The sequence below is a fragment of the Carlito syrichta genome, unplaced genomic scaffold, assembly GCF_000164805.1.
Source record: "Carlito syrichta isolate Samal-C Ts95f unplaced genomic scaffold, Tarsius_syrichta-2.0.1 Scaffold305756, whole genome shotgun sequence".
NCBI classification, from domain to species: domain Eukaryota; kingdom Metazoa; phylum Chordata; class Mammalia; order Primates; family Tarsiidae; genus Carlito; species Carlito syrichta.
Genome location: NW_007249852.1, coordinates 766,296 through 778,491, shown reverse-complemented (window position 1 = coordinate 778,491; position 12,196 = coordinate 766,296). Strand labels below are relative to the sequence as shown.

The 12,196-nt window shown below is 39.8% G+C and overlaps 1 protein-coding gene across 1 annotated transcript in view; it reads right to left on the bottom strand.

Moving 5' to 3' along the window:
* Nucleotides 1–12,196, bottom strand: part of TTC19 (tetratricopeptide repeat domain 19) — a 28,142-nt gene that overhangs the window by 15,704 nt on the left and 242 nt on the right. The window contains exons 1-6 of the mRNA XM_008062611.2: nt 12,045–12,196; nt 10,009–10,119; nt 9,513–9,551; nt 8,727–8,783; nt 8,350–8,411; nt 6,032–6,126 (exon numbers count right to left, since the gene is read on the bottom strand). The exon at nt 12,045–12,196 is cut by the window's right edge and continues 242 nt beyond it. Coding sequence (XP_008060802.1) covers nt 6,032–6,126; nt 8,350–8,411; nt 8,727–8,783; nt 9,513–9,551; nt 10,009–10,119; nt 12,045–12,196 — 516 coding nt within the window. The remainder of the gene's footprint in view (nt 1–6,031; nt 6,127–8,349; nt 8,412–8,726; nt 8,784–9,512; nt 9,552–10,008; nt 10,120–12,044) is intronic.

The following is a 12,196-nucleotide window of genomic DNA, read 5'->3' as shown; positions in this document are numbered from 1 at the left end:
CGGCTACTTGGAAGGCTGAGGCGGAAGGATTGCCGGAGCCCAGCAGGTCGAGGCTGCGGTGGCCGGGAGCGGCCACTGCACTCCAGTCTGGGCGACAGAGTGAGACTCCAACTCAAGAAAAAAAGAAAAGAAAAAGAAAAATACCTTTGTCAGCATTAAGCTCCAGAAGAGCAGGGACATTTGCCTTACTTGTTACTATTCAAAACCCAGAACACTTGGCACAGAATAGCTACTCTATTTATTTAAAAATTAATAAAAGCAAAGGAAATAAACATAAATGAATTCAGATCTAATCCTAAAAAGATTAAAGATTTATGCAAGTCATAAAAATGCCCTTACCTAAATACATACTATGTGATTCCTTTATATAATTTTTTTAAATGCAGAAACTAAATATTTTAAGGGACACAGGTGAAACTAAAGAGAAGCAAATGAATGATAGTGGCAAGAACAAGGAGAGTAGTATCACAAGTGGGAAGCGCTTCAAAGGTACAGGTAACACTGAGTCACTGCCTATTCTCATAATTCTTTATACAAATGTTAATTTCACATTCACTTTTCATTTAAAAAGAACCACTCTATAAACACATAAATACAAATAAAGGGAGGAATACAAACATAAAGGGGAAAAAACCCCAAGAGACAAAGGGTTAATGTCCTTACAAAAAAGCACTAATAGATAAACCTCAGCCAGATGTAGTGGCTCACGCCTATAACCCCAGCACTTTGGGAGGCAGAGGCGAGAGGATTGCCTGAGCCCATGGTTTAGAGACCAGTCAGGGCAACATGGTGAAACCTCATCTCTACAATACATTGAAAAAACTAGCTGGGTGTGGTGGTATGTCTCTGTGGTTTCAGCTGCTTTGGAAGTCTGAGGTAGGAGGATCGCCTGAGTCCAGCAGTTCGAGGTTGCAGTAGCTGTGAATGTGCCAGCGCACTCCAACCTGGGAGTGAGTGAGAATCTGACCCAAAAGATAAACCTCACTGCTTATCAAAGTGCCAGATCAAGGACATATCATCAAGCTAACAAGGTTTATAAAAATTAATGTTTTAGGGGAAAAGGGAAACGGCCTTATCACAATAATAAAAATTATTAATATCTAACACTTTCTGAGCAGCTATAACATATTAGGCATTATTCTAAATGCTTCATGTGTATTAACTCCCTCAATCCTCTAAAGGTCCTATGAGAGTATTACCCTTAATCCCACACTGTGGATCAAAAAATTGTAGATAAAAAGCAGAGAAAAAAGTGTTGTGACTAAGCATGTGAAAGGAAAATGAGGAGTGAATGCCTATGGCAAGCCATGCCAATGAGAAGTAAGCCATTGTGTACCCAGATTTTGTCACACACATAAAAAAAGCAAGCAACAAAAAAGCTAGTTCTCCAAAGAGGAAACAACAGGTTGTACACATAAGGAAATGTAATTCTGTAATCATATTATTTGGCCCAACAGCTAACACTATTTATACATTCATATGTAGACACAACCAGAAATTGCACTAAATCTTCACTTTTCCATAAATCAAGATTTTGAAAAATCAAGAAATGGCAATTTTATAGATTATTTAGAAATGTGAAGGGAAACACCAGAAGAAATTGTTTAAAAGCTGAAAATGGAAGAAGGGGTGAGGTATTGTAATACTACTTGACTTTTTATACCATATAGGTAACATTAGACATTTATTTATTTTTATCTTTATTTTTTGAGTTGGGGTTTCACTCTGCCACCCAGGCTGGAGTGTACTGGCATGATCATGGCAAATTGCAGCCTCAACCTCTTGGGCTCAGGTGATTCCTCCACCTCAGCCTCCAGAGTACCTGGGACAGCAGGTGCATGCCACCATACCTGGCAAATTTTTTTTATTTTTTATTTTTTGTAGTGACAAAATCCCCCTATGTTGTTTAGGCTGGTCTTAAACTCCTGGGCTCAAGCAATCCTCTCACCTGGGCCTCCCAAACTGTTGGGATTACAGGCATGAGCCACTGCACCCAGCCAGAAATTAATTTTACAAAGGAAAATAAGTCCCTATAAATCTACCAACCAGAAAGAATTGCTGTCTACATTTTGATATCTATCATTAAGCCCTTGTTCTATGCCTATCTTTAATGTACATGTTTTAGAAAATCAGGCTCCTCCTAACTATATTGTTTTGTAGCAGAAGTTTTCACTTAATTTTTTAAGGGTATTCCCTTAGTAAGTACATATATATATATCTTTACAAAATGAGAACAAAAAATTACCTAGACCAAGTCTTTATGTGGTCTTAAGTAATATTCTCTTAGGATAGAGTTAGTTGTGACAATAAAAAAGCACATGAATTTGATACTGGATTTGCTTTGTTCAAACTGAATAGGAATTTATGTCTTCTCTAGAAAAAATAAGATGAAGAATCATGTAATACATACTAATAAAATGTAAAAATAATGTTCATAATAGAAATTAGCTTGTAGCAGGGCACGGTGGCTCACGCCTGTAATACCAGCACTTTGGGAGGCAGAAGCGAGAAGACTGTCTAAGCCCAAGTGTTCAAGACCAGCCTGTGCAACTTGGCAAAACCTCATCTCTACAATAAATCAAAAAATTAGCCGGGCGTGATGGTGCACATCTGTGGTGCTGAGGTGTAAAGATACCCTGAGCCCAGCAGGTCGAGGCTGCGGTGGCCATGAGCGTGCCACTGCACTCTAGCCTGGGTGACAGAGTGACATTCCGATGGGGGAAAAAAAGGCACAGAGCGATCACATCTTTGTTTCTTCATGTACGATAGCTATCCCTACAGAAGATAATGTGTAATTTATTATAGGAAAAGAGCAGTTTTACTATTTTTGCCTTATCAGTCCAAATAAGAATTACTAATCTGTTAATGATCATATTGTATGTAGAGAAAAATTTTCATTGATCTCACTGTGAAATTCTTTAGCAATTTATTTAGACTCTTAAGTTTTCTAATTCAAGCTCAATGTATTAAAACATGATCACTTTTTTTAAAAAAAGGAAATTAGCTTGCTCTGTTCAACAAGAATTTCTTTGCTTGAAAAAAGAAATGTTTTCACAACATATTGCTAAATTTTTAAAAACCAGGTTACAAAGTAGTATATAACGATACCTAATTTATTTCTTAAAATGTAAGTAGCACGGGGAAGAAGCCTGAAAAGACACTAAAAAATAAACAGTAGCTCTTAGTTAACTTTTTTCTTGGTGCTTTTCTAAAATTTCTTTGGTGGTAACTGGTATTACTTTTTGAGTCAGAAAAGACAGTTTTATACTATTAATAAACTATGGTCAGTGCTACAAATGAAAGACAGCAAGGGTGTGAATAGTTCAAAAGTGACTTACTTGACAGCTAGACTTGTGCTTACACCTCTTGTGGATCTCCTCAAAGAACTTCCACACTGCACTGAAACTGGATTTACTTGTTGGTCTTTCTTGGGTCTTTTGTTCTTTCATTCAGTAATTATTGAGCCTCTATTATGTGCCAGGCACTGTTCTAGGCACTGAGAATTTAGCTGTGAGCAAAATGAATAAAGTCTCTATCTCTCTTTGATAGGGACAAAGAATATTTTTGAACAAAAATATAATGAAACAAACACAAGCACACCACACCCACACATACACAAACCCTCTAGTTTCAAGTGTGATAGAGAAAAGTAAAGGATAAAGGAGTAGAGTGACACAGGTGAGAAGAGATGATTGTTTTAGTGAGGGTAGGGCTCTCTGAGGAAGTGATATTTGAGCACAGACCTGAATGAAGTAAGGGAGCTGGCCACAGAAAGATGTGGGAGAACACTCTTGGTAGAGAAAATAGCAAGTAAAAAGGTCTTAAGATGGCACCAAGCTTAGAATGTGCAAGGATAGCAAGAATAAGACTAGTGTGGTAAGACTTGAATGAGCAAGGGGAGGGTGCCAGGAGAAGGCATGGGAAAGGTAGGTAGGGCCAGATCATGTAGCATGTTATAGATCCACACAGGGATTCTAAATTTATTCTAAAGATGATGCACAGGCACTGAGGTCTTTAAAAGATCACTTTGCCTGCCTGCTGCATGGAAAACAGACTGTGTGAGGGAGTGAAGGGAAGAAGCAGGAAAAATCCATGGGATTATTACAGGCATCCAGGCAAGAAAAAACGATGACTTGTACCAGAGCAGTAGGGTAAGGGGATGAGACATGGCCTAACATTTTGATGGTTGATCTAATATAACTTGCTGACGGATTAGACATGAGGAATGAAGAAATCACAGACGATTCTTAGGTTCTTGACGAAAGCAACTGAGTAAATATTGGTGTCATTTACTAAATTGGGACTGACTGGTGGAGAAACAAGTTTGTGAGTAGCAAAAATCAGGAGACCCATTTTGGACATGTTAAGTGTGAGATGACCATTAGACAATCAAGTCAATATGTCAGGTAGGCAATCATACCCATAGGTCTGTTCAGTGGTGGTCTGTTCAGTGGCAAGTTGGGACTGAAGTTGTAAATCTAATACTTAAAAGTATGGAAATAAATGATATCTCCTAGGATGTGAGTACAGAGAGAAAAGAGGGTTAAAAACAGTTCTAAGGTCCACGAACATTTAGAGGTAGGGAAAAAGGAAGGGGAGAGACCAGTGACGTATCCCAGAAGCCAAGTGAAAGTGTTTCTAATAGGAGAAAGTGATCATCTAAATCAAAGCTGCTAATGAGTAAGTTAAGGATTAAGAAATGACCATTGGATTTGGTGACTCTGATAAAGGTGGTTCCTTATCCACGGTTTCGCTTTCCGAGGTTTCAGTTATCTGCAGGCAACTGTGGTCTGAAAATATTAAATGAAAAATTCCAGAAATAAACAATCCATACGTTTTAAATTGAATGTCATTCTGAGTATCATGAACTCTTACACTGTCCCATTCCATCACCCAGGAGGTGGATCATCTCTTTGTTCAGCATACCCATGCTGTATACGCCTAGTGCCCATTAGTCACTTAGTAGCATCACAGTGCTTGTGCTCAGGCAATCCTTATTTTACTTACTAATGGCCCCAAAGTCCAAGAGTAGTGATGCTGACAATTTCAATATGACAAAGAGAAACTATAATATACCTCCTTTAAGTAAAAAGGAGTAAGTTCTTGTCTTAAGAAAAAAAAATTGTATGCTGAGGTTGCTCAGATCTACAATAAGAACCAATATTCTATCTCTGAACCTATTAATGCTATATGTATATTGTTATAATTGCTCTATTTTATTGAGTTATTGTTTCTAATCTCTACCTGTGCCTAAGTTACAAATCAAACTTTATCATAGACATATACTCACATGCGTAAGAAAAAACACATTCAGTGCTATCTGTGGTTTTAGGCAGCCACTGGGGCTTGTGGCACATATCCCCCACAGATAAGACTACTCTATGTTCAAGAGATAATTGGAAGACAATTGGGTACAGACATCTCTTTCGAGGTATATTACTTTAGGGACAGAAGAGTAACTGTAAAGGCCTTTATGGAGAAAAGGCAATGTCCAGGAAAAGAGTCAGGTTTCTTAGCATACTGCTTGCTCTTGGCATACAGTAGGTGTGAAGTAAGTTACTCAATAAATAAAATTCCCAGTACTTCAAATTAAGAAACCCAAGACAGTTGAGAGCTAGACAGCTTCCTGCCCATCCCATCCTGTTCCTAGCCTTCATAACTGGTGAGAATGAATTGTAAAAACATCAGCTTCTTTCTCTTCTTGTAAACTTGCTGTGTATATAAGGTCAAAAGATAATTAGCATTTTGATAAGAGAAAAACCTGCCCTGTCTGGTCCTCAATTTTTCAAGAGGTTATATGTAACTAAAAGTTAACAGATAAATTATGAACCAAGGGGGCTAAAAAAACAACAGTAGTCAAAATTTTTAAAAACATGTTATTCCAAACCCTATGCTAAGACCTTTAAAATAGCTACTTTTTTTTCTAAAATAGAAAAAAATAGTTCAGAGCTATTCCCATTTCTCAAAGTTTAACAGTAAAGCCCTTTCTGGGGAAAAGGCAACATCTAGGATAAAGAGCCAGGTTTCCTACCTGACATAATGTCTTCTGCTAATTCCTTTTCTCTTTCAATTTTCTCCTCTAGAGTTGAAATGCAGAACTCATAGCCAGCAAGAGCAAATTCTTGTCTGTAAAGCAAATATCAGTAATCAATTGTTTACCTTCTTATAAGTTCCACTTTTATCTTCATTTTTTCAGCTTAGGTTTGAACATTATCAGTAAAGGAAGTATAAAATGAAAAGAGGGAATTTTGCTTAAAGTCTCTAGGGGGTGTGTTTCTCTGAAGATTTTTTTTTAACCTAGTGCTAACACAAGAATAACAGATTGAGTCCCCAGTAGTTATGTTAATTTCTTAATTTTATAGATAGCCAATCAAGAAAATTAGAAAAACACATCCAAGTTAAAAAGAAAAGAAAAGAAAAAAAGCCCAACTTTTAAAGATAATCACTATAATATTTTGGAGTATTTTGCCTTGTGGTTTTTTTTTTTTCTTCATCTAATACTATATTGCAAGCATTTCCCCATTCCATTGTGTAGTTTTCATAAACATAATTTTGATAGGAGTCCGGTAGAACTGTTTCCAAAACAAAGTCTTTGTCATCTCCCATTAACAGATGGTCTCCAATGAGTCAGTTTCTCCATGTGTGAAAGCCTTACCCTTGTTCAAAGTAATACTAGCCTACACTGAGGATTCCAATTGCTGACTTCAAAGAGCTTCTGAGGAGTTTTAGTCACTTTTTTACTTCTTCCAAGCTTTAGGTCTTTGATAAAGTTTCTTTTTCAGCAACAAAACTCCTAGCAGTGGCACTAGAAAGCATTTAACCCACACAAACTTTAGCAAGAGGAACCTTCTCCAGCCAGGACATGGGGCTTGTGGAAGTTGCCAACAAGATACTCCCAGCCAGAACAAGAGGTCTACAAACAATTCCCCTCCTAACTCTTATCAGCCTTTCTTTTTTTTTTTTTTTTTTTTTTAGAAAGCAGGAGTTCATTAAGAAGACAAAAAGCTTCCAAGTGGGAGGAGACCTGAAAGAGGGTTGCCCTCTTAACCTTTCTAAGCCTCAGGATCTGCCTTATCTTTTCTAGTCTCTTGCTTCTCTTAACAAAATAAAATGAAAAATATAGAGTAACTTAGAGGTTAATTATTACTACTACTACACAACCTTTTACCCCTACAAGACTCTGAATTTGTCTTACTCAACAGTGTTTATTTGGGCTTCTTCTTGCCCTATGGGTTCATACCCTATCAACAACTAGTCCTGTTTGTTCCTACTACAAGGGAGATTAATCAGAATGCAATGCTCCCTAGCCTAGGCCAAGCTCAAAGCCCCCCAAAAGACTTGAAGCCAAAGGCCCTCAGAAGCTCTACCCTATCTAGTCCAATCAAAATGCAGAGAGACTGGGCAGGTCCTGATAAGAACAAAGGAGTTGGTGACTAAGACACAAGGGACCAGTGCCAGCGCCTCTGGCCTTGATGAGTACCCCCTATAGCATCAAGCTTGATGTCACTCCAAACCTCTGGAATCAACTTCTGCAGCAATTAAAAACCTAAAGGAAGCTAGTTTTAGGTTTCCCCCTAAATCTGCCCCAAAATATGTCTCTAAAGGACTTCTCTGCTTATATCCTAGGTATTTCATCATTAAACTCCACTTATATTTATATCAGCAAAATGGCTTCTTCAAAGTATATATCCCAAGTAGTTGTTTTTTTGTGTGGGGGGGTCAGGGTCTTACTCTGCCACCTAGGCTGGCAGGTGGTGACGTGATCACACCTCAGCACAGCCTTGACCTTCTGGGCTCAGGCAATCCTTCTTCCACCTCAGCCTCCCAAGTAGCTGGAACTACAGATGTGCATCACCATCCTTGGGTAACTTTTTGATTTTTGTAGAGATGAGGTCTCGCTATGTTGCCTAGGCTAGTCTCAAACTCCTGGGCTCAAGCAATCCTCCACCTCCACCTCCCAAAGTATTGGGATTATAGGTGTGAGCCACTGCACTTGGCCTATCCCCAGCAACCTTTATATTGCTCTCACTTCTTCCAGAAAGATCTAAAATAAAGTTCTAGCTCTATCTTCCCTTCTCACTTCAATCAGGAACAGAAACTTGATGAGCTTTGTCATGGGGAAGCCAGAGGTGCCGAGTGCCCCACTCAGAAGGCTAATGGACACAGCAGGAACAAAACCAGACAAGCCTGGCAATTTCAAAGATGAGGGATGGAACACTTTGAGTCTGACACCAAATTTTTTGGATAAACAGTATGAAATGAGGATTACATAACATCCCAGGGTCAAAGTTTTGGGCCCATCGCCCTACTGCTGGGCTGTTGCCACACGTAGATTCTGACTATACTTACCTATTCTGAGCTGCATAGATGCTGGCCAGCTTTAGGGAGATTTCAATTATTGCATTGTCTTCCTGTTACGAGAAAGAGAAATGAACAAAATTTGTAACAAGTAATATTTTCTTGGGGAATATTTTAGATAAACGTTTAGACTAATTTTGATCTCAATGCCATAGTCATCATTATTTTAGGGGAATTAGCCAGCTGTGAATTCCTCAGCGACCATGCTGTTGCATTACTGAAAGACTGAAGACCTTCAGGGGAAAAATCCACCTTTTTTGACCAAAGCACATGTTAGGGGTTGGAGGTAGTTTTCAGGAAAGTTTTCAGGATGCCAGACTATTAAGAAAACTGCTTCAGTGAGAGCCAGTACTAGACAATGTCCTTACCTGCTTCATGCCCCCTCCAAGCAGGTAACTCATTGTTGCTTTAAAAAGTTGTTCTGCCTACAAGTATAAGGAAAAGATTTTTCTTTAAATTGGGCCCCACTGTCTATATGACCCTGGATTCTAAGTACCAGTGTGATGCATCAGTCCTTATAAAACACACATACACATGCATATGCACTCAAACATACATAGTAAAGTACCCTTGTAAACAAAGCAGATCAAAATATCAGAACCCCCACATCCTCTGTGTATCTTAAACTACTGTGATGAGTAGAAACCAACTTCAGAGAATAACTTCTCACAAACCCACTGTGGCAGAGGCTGCAAACTCTTCTCTAATCATTACTCTCCTCTCCATCTTTTCTGTTACAGAATCCCCTCAATTATAGCAGATTGGCCTCCCATGCAGCTAGGTATGGTTATATGATAAGGTTTTGGCCAAGAGATGTAGGCATTAAAAATGTGGACAACTTTTAAACCATATTTTATAAAAAAACTGCTTGCCCTCCATTCTCCCTTCTTCTCTTCTTGCAGGCTGGAGGTGAATCACCACATCCACAAAGATAAGGACATATCTTTGAAGGAATCTTCTGGACCAGAGAGCAAAGGTACCTAGCCTACCTGCCTTCAGTCTTTAGCCTACCTCTGGACTAATGTATTAAAGAGAAAGACATTTCTATCTTGCTTGAGTCACTATATTATAGCAGGTTAGCCTATACCCTTACTATTATAGTTTCCTTTAGGATAGTCCTTCAAATTCAAGACATTACAAAGTAATTTACTTACATTTTCAAGTTGACCCCGTATAAATGCTAAGTTGGCCATCTGAAAGCAAATTACAAATTTTTTTTCAGTTTAAAGCACTATGTTCCCACTTATTTCAAAACCTTTAATCTAAAGATTCCCTTCTGCTTTCACTCTCTAAATTTAAAAGAAAGGGTTCAAAGTGAAAATATGTCACCAAATTAATCTGTTAGAAGCACAGAACAGTAATGGTGTGAAAGGAAAAATTTGCACATACTTTGTTTATAACAAACCAAATCTAGGTCTGCTCATCACTGAAGAAATAAATGCTAATGATAATGGTTTCCTTTTAGTCTAGAATTAAGAGGTTTTATTAGTGATACCCCAAAGGTAAAAAAATTAAAACCAAAAGAAAATTTAGCAAAAAAGATAAAGAGCATTAGGATATCCTGACGGTCAGGAATATAAATGAGGAGAACAACCCTTCCCTTGCATCAACCCTTCCTCATCGGTAGTTCAGACTGGTTATAAAAGTTACCAAATCATAAGTATAAGTGATGGCCTTCTTGTTATCACTCTGATAGGCAAGACGAAGAGCGTCATGCAAAATTAGCTCAGCCTCTTCTGGCTCATCTTTCATGATGCTCAACTGAAAAGAGAAAACAAAGAAAGCAGAAAATGAAATATAAAGTAGATGCATGTGCTACTAGACCGAAGTGTATATAACCATACATTCCAATACAGAGAAGGAAGCTACTCACCCATTCATCCAGATAGTTATTGAATTCCTACTATGTACCAGCCATTGTCTACAGAGGTAACAGGGAGATCAGCCTTCCTTGCATCTAGGTGTGGCCATATGATGAAGTTTTGGCCAAGAGATGCAGACAGAAGGAATGTGACCAATCTTTACATCACATTTTATAAGGATGCTGCTTGTCCTCCATCCTCTCTTTCTCTCTTCCCACAGGCTGGAGGTGGCCACGTAGGACAAGTTATCTTGATTACAACTAATGATAAGAGCTATGAAGAACAGTGATGGAAAGAAGTGATTAGGGGGGTCGCCTCTAAATGGGAATCAGGGAAGCCTTCCAAGGAAACAACAGTTAAACTGAGGTAGGATGGATGAGAATTAGTCAACAAACGAGGAGGGAGAAGAATGATCCAAACACAGGGTAAGTAAAGAATGAAGCTTCTACAAGCTGAAAAGAATTTTTTCTTTTTTTTTTTTTTTTTTTTTGCATTGGAGTCTCACTCTGTCGCCCAGGCTGAAGTACAGTGGCACACTCATGGCCACCGCAGCCTCGACCTGCTGGGCTCAGACAATCCTTCTGTCCCAGCCTTCCAAATAGCTGGAACTACAGGCACGCACTACCACATGCTAATTTTTTGATTTATTGTGGAGACGAGGTCTCACCTTGTTGCCCAGGCTGTCTCAAACCCCCAGGCTCAGGCAATCCTCTCGTCTTGGCCTCCCAAAGTTGGGATTACAGACTTGAGCCACCACGCCCAGCTGAGAATTTTTCCAGAAGAAATGCAAGGGAACACGTGACAGGAGGCTGGTGAGCCAGGTTATTGCCAAATGGGTGGACAAGTTAGGGTGCTTTAGATCCTGCAGGCTATGGCAAGGAGTTTGTATTTGACCATAAATGCAGTGGGTTGTCATTCAAAGCTTTCAGGCAAGGAGGATCCAATATGCTTTTTTTGAAATCGCTCTTGCTGCTCTGTGGAGAATGGATTACAAGGGGACAGGAGGGCAGAGAAAAGTACTGGAGTACAGCTGGTAGCAGTGATGGTTTACACTAGGGTGACAGCAGAGGATGTAAAGGAAAGAGGACAGATTTGAGAAATATTTTGGTTTGTTGGCAACAGGAATTACTGCTGGACTGTAGGTGCACTGGAAGGCGAATGGCAAGGTATCACAAGTGTTAAGAATGACTAGGTTTCTAGGCTGAAAAATTGACAAAAGAAAAGAAAAAATGGTGAATGAACGTGTTGGGGAAGTGTAAAATATCAAGAGTTTAGTTTGGGGGCATGTTAAATCTGAGAGGTAGGTGAGACCTCAAAGTGGAGATGGCCTATCAGTAGCACACCCCAATCTGGGAATACACATCTGGACGCTGTTGGCACCGAGTCGGCACTTAGCCCAGTGGAAGAGATGAGATAATCTAGGGAGAAGAGAAGGTAAAATAGAAAAGGATGTAGAGAAAAGGAAGAATTCAGAAGGAGAACCAAGTCGCCTAACCGACACTAAGTTGCATTTGCAGGCCACTATATACGAGCAAAATTATGTCATTTCAGCTTGGCTGGTTAACTGATACAAACAACTACAAAATGTTCCCGACATGCTGTCTGGATAAAAGAGTGATGCCTGGAGTGTCATCTCATGAGCACTTGAGACAGTAGCGGTTTAACTGCAGGCGTTAGAGTAGGATAGAGTGGGAAAAGCCTGGATGGAATCCAATCGCCCCTCGGATGACCCATCAGATTCTGGGCTCCAGCCCTTCTTCGGTAAGGTGGAGAGTAATACGCACCAAGGCCGCCAGCCTCAGCGCTCGGCCTCCGCCGCCTCACCTTGGCTCGCTTCAACAGCTGGATGATCTCAGCCTCCGCCTCGTCCGCCTGGTCCGTGGCGGCGGCCCCGTCCGCTCTCTGCTGCTCCTCCTCCTCTGCCGTAGCGGGCCTCGAGAACCAGGCGAGCGCTGCGGGAAGGGGCTCTGAGGTCA